The sequence below is a fragment of the Plectropomus leopardus genome, chromosome 4 (genome assembly GCF_026936395.1).
Source record: "Plectropomus leopardus strain MGB_pleo_1.0 chromosome 4, ASM2693639v1, whole genome shotgun sequence".
NCBI lineage: Eukaryota > Metazoa > Chordata > Actinopteri > Perciformes > Serranidae > Plectropomus > Plectropomus leopardus.
In genome coordinates, this window is record NC_142179.1 from 28603480 (window position 1) to 28617954 (window position 14475).

The 14475-nt window shown below is 39.7% G+C and overlaps 1 protein-coding gene across 4 annotated transcripts; it reads right to left on the reverse strand.

Moving 5' to 3' along the window:
• Positions 1–2519: 2519 nt before the first annotated feature.
• On the reverse strand, positions 2520–13834 carry asb6 (ankyrin repeat and SOCS box containing 6). Of its 4 annotated transcripts, none has more exons than XM_042488799.2 (7): positions 13696–13834; positions 13101–13246; positions 11753–11934; positions 7821–7927; positions 7610–7718; positions 7430–7516; positions 2520–3770 (listed from the first exon to the last, which is right to left on the reverse strand). In XM_042488799.2, the coding sequence occupies exons 2-7, from the start codon at positions 13208–13210 to the stop codon at positions 3049–3051; spliced, it is 1317 nt and encodes a 438-aa protein (XP_042344733.2). In that variant the 5' UTR covers positions 13211–13246; positions 13696–13834; the 3' UTR covers positions 2520–3048. The 4 variants fall into 4 exon arrangements, with proteins under 4 accessions (XP_042344733.2, XP_042344732.2, XP_042344731.2 ...); XM_042488798.2 differs by having other exon boundaries at positions 13683–13809; XM_042488797.2 differs by lacking the exon at positions 13696–13834 and adding an exon at positions 13575–13678.
• Between the last annotated feature and the right edge of the window lie 641 nt (positions 13835–14475).

The window sequence follows — 14475 nt, forward strand, 5'->3', positions numbered from 1 at the left end:
GCTTTATGACCTATACTGCAGTCAGACACCAGGGGGCGATCAAGATAGAAAAGCTTCACTTTGGGGGAGACATCATGTTGTCCATCTTTATATACAGTCTCTGGTTTTAATAGCATGTAACTGTTAGCTAACTAGTTTACCTCACTGCTATGGATGCAAGTGTGCATTTTCTAAGATAGCGAAGGAATGGCCTACTTTACGCTGCCTTACTCTACCTCTGATTGGTGATTCTTTCGCTACCATAGGATCTGCAAATTTGTGTTATGGCAAGGTGCTGCGAAGGAATTCAGCGCTAGCTAGCTAACATGACTGCATAGGGATTCATAGTTAACAGTTAGCCTATCATTATAAAGTCCTGCAGGAATTAATCCTAAAACCTGGAGATGAGTAAACATTTTAACACACATGGTTTCTTCGTCTTTAAGTCAATGGGTTTTTGGTTATATGTTTGAAATAAGGTCTGTGGTTAATACAAGTTTAAAAGGCCTAAATGTTAAGCTTTTAGTGTCTTAAAAAAGGCGACTGCTAACAAGTGGCCAAATGAAACGACAGAAAATCGTCACGCTGTAAAAAGCTTTACAGCGTTGGTGTGGTGGTGATTTAAAGTCTTAACTTTTGTTTGTCACAGGGCTAATTTCCTGCTATATTTTAAAAGCCAAGGGGCAAATCTTATTGTTTTTTTTGTTGTTTGATGTTTTTTGTTTGTTTTTGTTGTCTTTCATTGTGAACTATAAATTATTATTATAATCATTATTTTAGAGGCCATGTTATCTTTGCTGATAAAATGTTAAGATTCATGTTAATGTGTATTTTCATACATATTTTAATTTTTGAAATTAAATAAATGCATTTTAACCTAAAGAAATGATAACTACCTGAAAGAAAGAATTTTAAATAAAGACCGGAACATAGCAAGTATGTTATATAAGCTTTTCATTTCAAAAAGCAAAAAGTACATTTTTGAATCATTGCGTCAACCTTGTTGACCATAAAGCCTTAAAAAGTGTTAATTTGTCAGTCTTGAGCCGCGTGTTGCCCTCCATATACCTTAAAATTCAAATTTGTTAATATCAAACTTTCTAGCAGATATCACATTACTATCGGGATCTTATTTTGGAATGACTCGTGCATGTGACAAGATGATTTGAAGAAAATAAAAGAACCACAACACCAGCAAAAATGCACAGAAGCTAGTGAAGCAACGGCTGAGAGACACAATGGGTTGCAGTGAAAGAAAAGGCTATGAGAGAATGAGCAGGTGTGGTGGGAAAGACCCATGGGCTTCAGGGAGAGAATAGATCAATAACTAATTTCAGTACCGAGCTTCACTCGCACTGTTTTCCAATAAATGCTGGATGGAGAGTACTGCCTTAGCCCTCCCCCCACTATCTCTATTCTATCACCTTCTACAGGCAGGGATTGGACTCTGTGGTAGAAGGCTGTTTTTTTTCTTCTTCCCAGCATTGTGATTGTTGGTTGGGTGGATTATGTTCCTACAGCTAGTGTATTGTATAAATGTAATCCAACGTTGCCATTTCCATTTCCATGTGTCCTCCATGAGCGCTCACACAACCATTCCACATATGCCGTCTCTGTAACTTTTTTTTTCACCGTTCTGCCTCCTGCAACCCCCCTCCCTCCCTCGCTCACTCTCTCTCCCTCATTCGACCAGGGCCAGTGTTGAGGTTTTGTCAAGAGATTCAGACAGACAGGAGAGTGAAGCGTGTGTCATGCAGGGCTGCTGCTGCTGCTGCTGAGGCTCTTCTCCTCAGAGGCTGTGACCTAGATAACCAAGAGGAGCTGGAGCGCTTGCAAGCCTTGGAGCCACTCCAGCTTCAGCAATGTCAGGAAGGGGTTAGTTGTGTAACACAATGTCCTATTTAGTTTGCTCGTCACACACACACATGGACGCAAACACATATGTACCCTATGGTGTTCCTGTACCGTCGCAGTATGTTTCTTCCAGCCACTGTTTGTTTATTAGCAAAGACGGAACATGCAGAATAGGGTTATGTACGTGTGAAAAAGAGGGAGAAGGGGCCCTAAATTCATCTGAATTTAAACATTAGCATTAAGAATGCTTGGTAAAACTTTCCATGCCAGCAGCCACTGCAGCTACACAGTGTCACAGTAGAACCATGTCAAAACATCTACAGGCTTCCTGCTGTTTTGTAGCATTTGATTCCTGCTTCTTTCTTTTAGCATTCGCTCAACTGAGGTAAATATGTAGCAGTTATTCCTCTATAAAAAGGTAACAGTGTGTGGCAATAATAAAAAGACGCTTTAATTGGAGTGCTGTCCTATTTTGACTGCTTTGATATCCATTTTGAGGATTCAGCACCCACTTTCAAATAGTTATATTGTGAGCGAGCATGTGGTATTCCTTTTTTTTTTTACTAGCCATTGAGTTTGAGCATCACATTCAGCGCTGCACTGCCACTTTCTGGTCAGTTATAAACAGTAACATGTTGACAAACATAAAATAATGTGATTTCACTGGATATAACAGGCTATCAGGACACTTTGTGAGACACTAGGCTGTTTTTATTGGTCCACTTTCATGTTAAGCGAGAAGACACACAATTCCACAGTACACCACCATCATGTTGAGGAGATGAAATATAGATGGAGCCCACTGCGCTGGAACAACTTAAATAGGCTGCACTGTGAATAACTAAATCTTTGACCCTGACATCTGAGCTGCTTCTGAGACGCAGGAACAACACTGCCATCTGGTGGCTTTTATTGTGTATTGCAGCACATTTTACACATTGATATGACTCACTCCACTGTACATTACTTTAATCACAACAGTGAAAACTTTGTAGTTTGCACAGATATGACTTTGTGTCCTAAAGTAAACATACACACATTTGTCTGTAGATTTGGCACAGACGACACAATAAGAATTTTAAAAAAGGCCCCAGTCGTTTGTTAGGTCTAGGTGCATTTATGGACAAATGCTGAGATATTTATATTAATTATTACAGGCCTGGTCAGTCTCCTAATTTAAATTTAAGGCAGTACATAAATTAGTAGCTTATATCATCAGCGCCGACTATGTTGGGGCTTGAAGCAGTCCCAGCCAGGCTTTGGTGTATATGTGTGCTCAGGAAGGATAAAGTCTTTCAGTCTATCTGGTAATGGCAAGGCTTTGACTTTGTCTTCCAGGGGCCACGGCTGTAGGTGGCTCCTTATGAAAGCCCTACAAAGGCATCCCAGAGCAGGAGGGCTCGTGTCATGCTCTACTACACGCTTGTGCAGGTCTACCAGAGCCTGAGCATAGGGGTGAGGGTCTGCATCGGGCACAGGCAGCTCCAGCCTGTAAGGCAGATGCGGCGTGGGGTCATCCACCCTTGCTAAGTCGAGCAACACCTCGGCTTGCTCCAGCAGCTCGGAGGCGTGACTTTGATCAGAGCACTGCTGCAGGGCTGCTTGGAGCCGCTGGAAAAGGAGGCTGTAACCTGACCAGCAGGAGGAGACGTGATAGGAGCAAACCAAAGAGGCTCCACTCTGGATTAAGAGCACAGCCAGAGGGAAGAGCAGGTCAAAGTGCTCCAGGCTCGTCTGTGTCAGGGAGGGCTCGCCGTCCTCGTTTAGACAGCAGCTGGGGTCCACACCGTGAGCCAGCAGGAGCCGCGTGGTTTTTAAGCAGAAGTTACCGATCTCAGCAGCGTCCTCCGCACTGGCCTCAAGAGCCTCCTTAACCAGAAACACCAATGATGACTCAACTGTTTCACCGTCTACAGTGGCAGCATTAATGTCAGCACCTGCGGTGAAGAAAACATCAGAATAGCATCACATCAAATCTAAATCAGTTAACAACTGCACAACTGAATAATTATTATGTCCTTTATGAAAATAACTCTTTGAGTATTTACTGGTTACGGCTCTTTAATAAGCATTTACTGCTTATATTAAAAGGGTTAAAAAAAAGGAGGGAAAAACAAACTTCATGCATGAAGCAGGAACAAATGCACTTGAATTAATTTAAAAAGCCTTTATTCAAAACATAGATGGGTTTCAACCCCAGAGTCTTCATCAGGGCGCAAAGGTCTGCACCCTGATGAAGACATTGAGGTTGAAACCGGTTGGTGTTTTAGGTATTTTTAAAGCAAGTAGCCATGTTTTGAAAAGTCTTTTTAACTTTATTCAAGTGCATTTGTTCCTGCAGTACACGTGAGTGCCATGTTTTTTTTCCTCCCATGTTTTGACCCTTTTCTTCAGAAGCACCTGCAATTGTTCTCACATAAAAAAGGAGCGTCCAGTTAGACCAGAGGGGGAAAACGAAACCAAAAGCGCTGGACGAAGAGAGGAGAATAAAGTGGATGAGATGCGATTGAGGCTCGCTTAGCAAAGGGAGATCAGAGACTGCTCTGCGTACATCTTCACAGAGACCTGTTTAACCCCTAACATCCCGGATCAGGCTGTTGCACTGGATGGGCAGACCTTGTTGGGAGCCATAAGGACACAAGACTCTGATGCAAATTCAAAAAATGCACTGCAGGAAAACTGAATGATGCCACCAGCAGCAACATGCCCAAGCAACTAGATGGAATTTTCATAGTAGCTGCTGAATTTAATCAACTCATCCTTCAGCTCCAAAGATGTAGCAGGATCAAGGACAAATGTAATTTTGGTTTTACTTTGTTAACTTTGTTTAAAAAATGACAAATAAATCTACCTTCCACCTTCTACTTTCAATCATCAGTAGGCAGGAAGCTAGCATCCCAATCTGTGTCTCTATTCTCATTTTTTTCTATACTTATTACTACCAACCTTATCTGGGGCCATTATTGCATCAGGACTGACTGCAAATGTGTGTGGACAGATGTGTAACTCTACAGTATCTCAGTCCGTGTGTGCGTAATGAGTTTTGTAAATGTGTACAATAATCTCTAAATATACTGAATTTTGTGAATGTGTACAGGAAACTGCAAATGTGTATTCAGAATCTGTGTGTGTGTAATCAGATTTGTGAATCTTTGAAGATCAGAAGGTGCATTAAAAATTGTACACGTGTAGCCAAATCTGCAGTGGTGGAAGAAGTATCCAGATCCTTTACGTAGCATAATTACAAACATCACCCTGGGAAATTTTTTTGTTACAAATTAAAGTGCTATTTTGAAAATGTAACTTAATAGTAAGTGAGTATAGTCATGAAAATGTACTTAAAGTATTGAAAGTAGCCAATTCAGACAAATCTTTAAAAAAAAAATTAAATCCCCCACAAAAACCTCAAATTAAAAAAAAACATAAACCTGTAAATATGTACATAGATCTGTGAATGCATAGATAAATCTGTATGCATGCATAGACACAAAATCACAGGGTGCTGCCACCCACTGGCGATATGTAGGCTCATCTGTAGAGCTACTGAGGCACAGTGCGGCAGAGCAGTACCGGCAAATGTCCTTACACATCTACAAATCACCACAGACATCTTTGCCACGGCAGAAGTTAGGCAAAAGTCACATGTAAACAAACAGGCAATTGAGAGACCTGCCTAGATTGTAACTGGACCTTTCAGCCATAAATATCTACGTATGCATACTAATTTGTCTAAATATTCACAGATTCTATGTACACATTTACAAATGTCAGTACACATTTAGAGTTTCTTCTACACACTTACAAATCTGATTAGGCACGCATGGATTGAAATACAGTAATACAGTATACCTCTTCAATAGGGGTCGACAGATTATTGGCCTGGTCGATTATCAAGGCTGATATTTGGAATTTTGCAGATAATCTGTGTCGGCAATCTGTGTTTGTTTAAATGATCTGCAATAACATTCATAAAAAAATGTGCGTAATATACTCAACCAAAACCAGGGAAGGCATTCTGCATGACATGCAAAAATGTCAGCACGGGAGGAACTTTTACTTTGTAAAACCTCAGGGAGCTATTTTTATTCATTCATCTTTTATTTAAATTTTCACTAAACTTTATAAAAAAAAAAAGTTGTAGGGAACTTTCTGTGTATGATCTTAAAAAGTCTCAGTTTTGATTAAACATTTGCAGAAGGCATTTAAACAAAGTTTTTGGTTGGAGTTTGTCATATTGCTTATTCTACTTTTCAACTGAAATATTTTCATTTTTATTAGAAGTGCATTTTAGTTCCAAATATCAGCTATCGGTCTCATTAAGTGCTAATAATCGGTATCGGCCCTGAAAAACCAATGTCGGTTGACCCCTACTCTCCACACACATTTGTAAATAGTTCTGCTACAACCTTCTTAAAACGGCATAAATTTTTAATCCAAATAAATAAAACAAATTATTTACCTGTCTGACAGATGAGGGTACACATACTAATCTATTTTTGTTAAATCCGTTGTTTTCCGATGTTACTGACTTAAAGATGCACGTGTATGATGATCACAGTCAGGATTTATGCTGGACTGTTTTTGTTGACAGCCTATATAGTCGCACACAACTGTCAGACATATATTTGCAATAGCTACATAAGGCCCTACATTTAAACAGCAGTAAAACACTTCAAATGAAATAACTTGGTGAATGAAGATGCCATTAAACAGAGTGACTAATCAGAGGTTTAATGGCAGAGTCAACGGAGGAAAGGGACTCAGTGTGCCAAGCGTCACCTTTAGGTCCACAGTGAAAAGACCCAGCAGCTGCAGCAGAGCTGCTATTCATCATCTTCTGTGGTGGGATGAAGCATATCTCAGATGCGATCTACGAGGAGACCCCCGGTGTGTGGAGGTCTTCCTGGAGAACGTGATCTTTGATGCCATCAGCTAACTGCACCGAGCATGCTAAGAGGAAGGCCGTGTGACTGCCATGACGTGACGTACGCGCTAAAGACGCAGGGAGGCTCTCTGTATGGCTTCGGTGGATACATAGATGCATCTGTCATTAAAATCCTAAAAATGGGTCTGCATAACATACGTTTAGGTATGAGTTGTCTTGACAACGTATTTTTAGGTCACACAATTGTTATTAATGAATTCATTTATTTGGCCTGTTTCTCACCTGGCAATTTGGTCGTTGATATCTTCATAAACTCCACATGATACCAGCAAAAGCCTAAAGTCAACCCCACATGCCACTTATCGTGAAGGACTGGAAATCTGTCTCTCAACCAAGCAGTGGTAGAGCAAAATCAGCTTTGAGAAAATTCTACAGTTAAAAATCTTGTCAGTCCGTGGCTTTTATGCCTGAATCACAGGATTGGTTCTACTCCATCTTCACTCATGTTTAAAAGTGAATGTGCATATTTTAGGCTGACAACCACTGACAGTTTACTTTGATCTAAAAATGCATACAGGTGGGAAGGTATGCATAATAACACAAGTTTCTGACAGTAGTGGTTTGACCGTGATCCTGCTTGAGAGGGTACTCGACTGACCAGAAGTGGACAAGAAGGCAAATTGAAGATGATGGGTGTTTTACAGTCCGTACCTCTCTGAAGTAGAAGTTGGATGTTCTCTGTGTTGTGCACGGTGAGTCCATCGCTGCTTGCCAAGGCGTGGAGCAAAGGTGTTTTTCCTTTGGAGACACGACCAAAGTAATCGGTTTTTAGAATAATGATTGAGTGACAGAAGAAACATTTTTGAATAATGCTCGGCAATGTAAATGTACCATGTTTATCCCTTGCATTCACATCAGCACCGAGGTCCAGCAGGGCGAGCAGGCAGGGGAGCCTCTCCGACTCCTCGCTGGCAAGATCCAAAGGACTGCTCTCATGGATCTACCAAGGAATATTTGTTTTATTTATATAAACCGTAAGAAAACAGAGAAGACACCACGAGAACAAGAGAGGATATGAATCCAAGTTCAACATTTGCCTCACCCTGTCTCTCTTTTCAACGTCTGCTCCGTGCCCGACCAGCAGCCTCACCATGTTTGGCCTGTTCCTCAAAACTGCTATATGTAGAGGATTGTAGTAGGACACTGGGTCTGGAGAGCATAAACAAACATCTATAATATACAAACTGAGTTTTATCACAGAGATAAAATACAAATCAGACAGATGAACACTGATGACAATAATGCATTTTCTTTAAATGATTCTGGGCAAAACTTTACACCGTACTTTCGTATAATGCTGGCTATGGAGACCGATTGGCCTTAACCCAATGCATATGTTTGAAGAGTTTTTGTTGATTTGTGTTTTCTGTGTTTGCTTGTGTTTGAAATATTTACTGAGTGCTGTAAAGGAGCAGATGTGTTGACAAACTTAATATTCTGCAAATTTGTTTTCAAGTTGTTATCTGTTGGGCTGTCTCACCAATTGTACTTGGCAGCAATCCAGCTTAGCAGCAGACAATACACATTTAAACTTCATTCTCAGTTTTGCGTGTCACAGAACTGCACCTGCACCTGTTTGTGACTTACTAGGTGCATCTACTGTGTGCATTACTGACAAATTCTCTAATATGTATATATTAAGGTCAGTGTCCAGAGTATTGAGTACAGGTCAGAGTCGATAATCAAATGCTGTGTGATGGCACAGTCATTTATATATCAACTTAAACCTCCTGTGTAGCAGCAGACATTAACAAATGAAAATATTCATCTAACCCTGATTAGTAAAGGCAAAACTGTTTTAGAATGGTAAGCCATTACATATCCCTTAAGGCCCTGATCACAGTGAGACACATTGCAAAAAATGCATCTCCAAACAAAACCACGGTTTTCCTATGGTTTGGCACTCCTGGTTCCACTGCTATTTTGCACCATGCATTGTGGTTTTCCAGTGGTTTTTAAACATGCATAAAAGTTGTACTGCTTGTGCATGTCACGCTTGGGTCAGAGAGCCAATCAAATTAAGCAAGAGGCGGGCTTTACTACTGTTTTGATGCTGATGTGATAGAAACAGTGCGATGGCAAATGCAGACGGAATACTGATATTAATGATATTTAATTACGGTGAAGGTCACCCCCATTATTCAAACAATGTCTGGCGAATGCTTGCATGGAGTTGTGTAAGCAGCCAGATCAATCCCTCTGTTGAGTATAATGCTATTTGTTATGCCAATAAAAAGGCTAGCTGGCTAGTTAGTGCCCCACTCCACAGGTGCACCGTGCTGTTTTGCACGACCCATCTCTGAAGCTGCCGCACCTGCAGAGACATGTCTGCGTGTGAGCAGGGCCTAAGGCGGCGCAACTGTTAATGCATACCATGATAAAGTTACAATTATCCCATAACCACAGTCAACTGTCAAACCCCTTCCATCACTCCATAAACAAGCACTGAGGATAACAAATGAAATGGCACCACTGTTTAATTCTGAAAAAGTCCAACTTGCTAAATTATGACAGCTTTATTAACTTTTTTTCTTTTATCAAACTGATTTTCAACCATGTCAACAATCTCGTGTCAGCTGCACTTTGTCAAAATGACACAAAATAACAGCAACAACAATTTAGCAGCCACTAGAGGTTCAGAACATGGCAACTGCAGGATGGCATAATGAAAAACGTTTATCATCTTTTGCAGCAAAAGGAAAACATTTTTGGAATACCCCACCTACAGAAATAAGAACAAAAAACTGATCAATAAACATTTAAGGTGAAACAGCAGCTAAAACAAAACCAAACCTGCATGTACACAGACAGAGAAACAGATACACAGAGATGGTACATACTGCACACACAGACACACACACACACACACACACACACACACACACACACACACACACACACACACACACACACACTAATAAAATGATGCACATACACATATACTGCCACTGATTAGGAAGAACACAAACATGCACCCATATACATAAGCAACACATGTAAAATGACTGTTATGTGATGTATATGTTATTTTCATGTGATCATGTCAAATGTATGAGAATGTCACTCTTTTATGTGCTCATTTTAACTTATGTACTCCTGGTATTGACAATATGCTGTGACTTTTTTTTAGCAGATAAGCCTCAACAGAGAAAGGGATCACACAGAAACACACAAGAACACTGTTAGTAGCAGCCATGACTATATACGCTGTTGCTTCAGCACAGTGCCAGTCACAGAGCTGGCACACGCTATTCTTAAACATGAAGGCCAACGATGATAACTTGAAAAAGAAAAGAGAAACTTTTACATTTTTTTGCATGCTATGTGGGAGAATTGTCAGTGTTAACTTTCTGGAAAGAAGCATTCAAGAAATGTAAAAGATGAATGGAGCAGCCTCTGCCAGGATCCACTAATTATGTCCCTGGGGAAAGACATTTTTATTACCACCAGAGGTCACCACAGCAGAGTCTGGCAGAGCCCTGGCAGGTTTCATCACAGCTGCAAGACACACTGCACTTTCCACCACAATTTACTACAGGGATACTTATTCTCTCAAGTGTATATGGATGACAAGTTGCTCATTTTACAGTATGCAGTTCCTTGTGTAAAATGTGAAAATGACAGGTCCACTCATGTTTCGTGTGTCATTATTTTTTTTATGCATTCACATGACAAATTGCATGTGGCAGAGACTCAAGAGCCTCCACTGAAACTGGAGCAAAGTAGAAGCTACTGTGGAAGGCTAGTTACTAGCCATTACAGCAAAAATATATTTCCCTTGGGGGAAAAAACGGATTAAAGGTTTAAAGTTTTAAAACTTTAGCACACTTCCAAAGTGTGATTGTCCCTCAAACTTGATACCCCTGCTGTTACAGAAACAAGTCCTAGATACTGGGGAAGTACGGCCGAATAAAACCAAGTTTTAATGATAGTACTGCACTTAATTCGCTACGAGGACAAGATGTATTTTTGTACAACAAATTACACAGAAGCTAAACGATGTACTGCTGTGGACGGGGGTCAGCAACGAAATCTATCTAAATATATTTCAGCCACCTAAAAAAACAATAACAGTTTAAATGTACGCTGTATTGAGAATATTTTCACTGCTCTTCCTCTCTGTCAGACGGCCTGTTTGGACCCCATCTATGCTCTCGTCACAACCTACCAGACTCCTTTGAACAAAAGAGTGCATTTAGCTTACTGAACGCAGGAGCTGCTGGTCTACTACTGCATCTATCTGTTAATTAGTTTCTGCTATCGTGTAACTTTGGTGAATCCAAAGTAACTCTTTTAAACGCCAAAGTCACACAATCACACAAACAAAATAAATGTTTGAGGCAGCGGTGGACCAGCAGCTCCTGTGTTCAGCCATGTTAAATGACTGTTTCTCTCAATGGAGTCTGGCTTTGAAGAGAGTGATACATTTTAAAGTTGCATATCACTGTCTGACAGCAAGGTGAAGCAGTGAACTTGGTACTTTATTAGATGGCTAAAATACATTTTGTTACCGACCTCTCCACAGCAGTACATTTCTCAGCTTCCACACTTCTGCCTGTTTCTCAAAACTGGGAGCGCACCGTGCCGACTGGCATCTACTGTTTTGTAATCTACTGTCAATGGATAAGTAAACCGCGGTGTCTTTCTAGACCCTGATTTAAATTTTGAATTCCACATAAATAACCACCTTAGAAATATTGCCAAAGTTCAATCATTTTTCAACCAGACATACTGAGAGACTCATGCACGCTTTTATCACCAGCAGGCTTGATCACTGCAATACCCTTCTCTCTGGCCGACCTCAGAAAGCATACAATAAACTACAGATTATTCAAAATGCAGCAGCATGTGTATTGTATTTGCATTGTGTTTATTTATATAGTTGTTTCTCTTTTTTATTGTCAGGCACCTTGTATTGCAATTTGTCAGGAAAGGAGCTTCATAAAAAAAGAAAAAAAACACTTGATTTCTCACCTTCAAAGTTTAGATCAGCTCCATGGCGTAGAAGGATTTCAGCTGCGTACCCCAGTCCCCTTTCTGCCACCTTAAACAGAGCGTAGCTGATGCCTTCATCAAACACTTCTGACTGGGACTCCCGCTCTAGGAGCTCTGCTAGAGAGCTACAAATACCAGACTCATCCTCAGGGCTTCGGAGTCTGGACACAAGAGCAGAAAGCTGTGTTAGTCCAACTGAAATGCAGTAAGTGTTTCTTTTTAAATGTACAAGCAGCAGTTAGGACACTATAGCTAAACAACTGCAACAGACAACTGAACATGAGCTACATTTTATTAATGATACCATTTATATCATGATCAAAATGACCTGCCAGCTTAGACTGAGAGAAATTGTTTTTGATAGCAAATGGAAAAAAAATTGATGGTCTACCACACAGTGGAATAAACGTTTGAACTAACTGATGTATATACTCTTTAAGAGACTGTATATATATATATATATATATATATATATATATATATATATATATATATATATATATATATATATATATATAAGCCCTTCTTTGAAAATGGACATATGTAATGATGATTTTTATTTTTTGTGCTTCTTTTTGTTTCGTTCTTCTTTCTATCTTTCTGAGGGGTATACTACGAGGCAAGTTCAACAGAGCCGGGCTCTCTTTGACTGAGGTGACTCGACAAAACCCCTAAGGCTTCAGTCAGAGCTAACAAGATACCACGAGTTGGTTATCAACTGTCTCTCAGGCTTTCTGCTTCAGACTCTTCACAGAAAACATGTCAAATGACGCAATGGATTTCACAGACTGAATGATATCTGTGATAAATACAGACAGACTCATCTATCAGCTGTAATGTAACAGCAGCATAAAAACAGACTTCTTTAAAAAATGGGCATGTGTAACCATGACTGTTCCTTTTTTTGTTTTTCTTTCTATCGCTCCCTTTCCAACATTTAAGATGAAATTTCTTGTTGCTTGTTTGAATCTGTTCATTAAGTATTGGTTCTCATCAATTTGTGTTTATTGCCATTTTGTTTTATTTTTATTGTCCGTTTTTTACATGGTCCAAATATCTATCTATCTATCTAAAGAAAGACATAAATTAAACTTGCGATTGTGTTGACAAACTAAAACTTATCAAACATTACTATTCAAAAACAAGAACAGGGGTACATTCTCCAAACACTTATCAGAAATGAGGAAAAGATGATTTTGTCATTGTCAACTATAAAATCAAAGTTACTTCAGCAAAACTCAAGTTTCACTGGGTTACAAAAATGCTTGATGTGACTCAATCGCACATCACAAAATAAAAAAATAAATGAAATAATATTATGACTTACCTGTCCTCGTGACTTCCGTCTCCCTCCTCCAGTCCAACCACACACATGACAGCGTCTACCAGCGGCTGATACTCATATATAATCCTGCGAAACCCGTGGAGGAAAGGCATGGCTCCTCCGCTCCTCACTACTCTCGTAAGTCAATACTGAAAACACAAACGTGCAAGAAAATACAAGTTTATATCAGCAGCTTCGCTTCAGATCAACCTGCGTCACGTTACGTCGAGGTCAACCGACAAACGTCGTCTGGACACAGGTGACACTTAGTGCAAACTGGCTGTTGTAGACGCTCCCCAATAGCCTAATAAATGTATCTTTGTCATTTCTGCTCACAAGACTAAGTTTGACTTTACTGTAAACATTAACTTACGTTCAGTTTTACTTGCTAACTTACGGCTAACTTAAGGCTGAGAAAAAAAAGTTACAATGTAGCATGTCAGCTAACTTAGCAGACGTCGAGCGCCACACACACACCCTTGCGTTGATGTCTAACGTTGAATGTATCTGTCATTTAATTGATAAATCATGAATTAACGAGTTTACGATAAATTTCTTTAACAAGGCAAATCAAGAGAAACTCACGTCAGTCGTTTACCTTCAAAACAGGAAGTTAGCTCCCCTCACTCCCACAATGGCCCGACAGTGTTTTCATTCCCCTTCAAACCACAAAGGTAACGAAGGTTCCTCTCTACGCTCAGTCCTTGAACACTGGCTAAACTTTCCTGCATTAAACAAGACGTGTCCAGCTTTCAACTTTAAAAGACCACTAATAAATGAGCAAAAAAAAAGAGGCATCTGGGTATACTCATATACTCTAGGTTCTTTTTTTTAATGGCAGATATCTGTTCTTTTCTTATCTTTTCTTATTTTTTACTGTCCTTTCTTTATTTCCTTCTTTTTTAATTTATTATTTTTTTTTACAACATTCATAGACTATTTGTATCCAACAAGACATTTATGAAAAATAGTGTAGGGTTTACTTTATAACTGTATGAGTGTACTTAGCAGTTATAATAACATGAATAATATTTACACAGGACTGGTTATTGTGAGTGTTTTGGGTGTCCTAACATGATGGTGCTCACCTGAAGGGTTTACACCAATATGGCACGTGAAAAATTCAGCAGCATCTAGCAGACAGCACAATATTGGACCTGAGGCATATTGTCAGCTACACCATTAAAACTGTGGTGATAAGCTTGGATAATTACAGGTTTACTCAGGAAGCAGCTCAGACTTAAGAAAAGAAACATTCCCTTCCAAGCAGACATCCCAACTGCAAACTGTGAACATATGTCAGACACAACGAATGTCCCCTGTTGGTTAATAAGCAAGTTTCCACATTTATTTATTAAAACAATTTATTTCTTTATAA

What these genes read in the sequence shown, in the direction of transcription:
- asb6 (XM_042488799.2), bottom strand. Translation starts at nt 13,210, where the DNA reads ATGCCTTTCCTCCACGGGTTTCGCAGGATTATATATGAGTATCAGCCG. An exon ending in GACGGAAGTCACGAGGACAG is followed by an intron (nt 11,935 to 13,100) that starts GTAAGTCATAAT and finishes TCTTGTGTCCAG; the next exon opens with ACTCCGAAGCCCTGAGGATG. An exon ending in CCAACTTCTACTTCAGAGAG is followed by an intron (nt 3,771 to 7,429) that starts GTACGGACTGTA and finishes TCTTCACCGCAG; the next exon opens with GTGCTGACATTAATGCTGCC.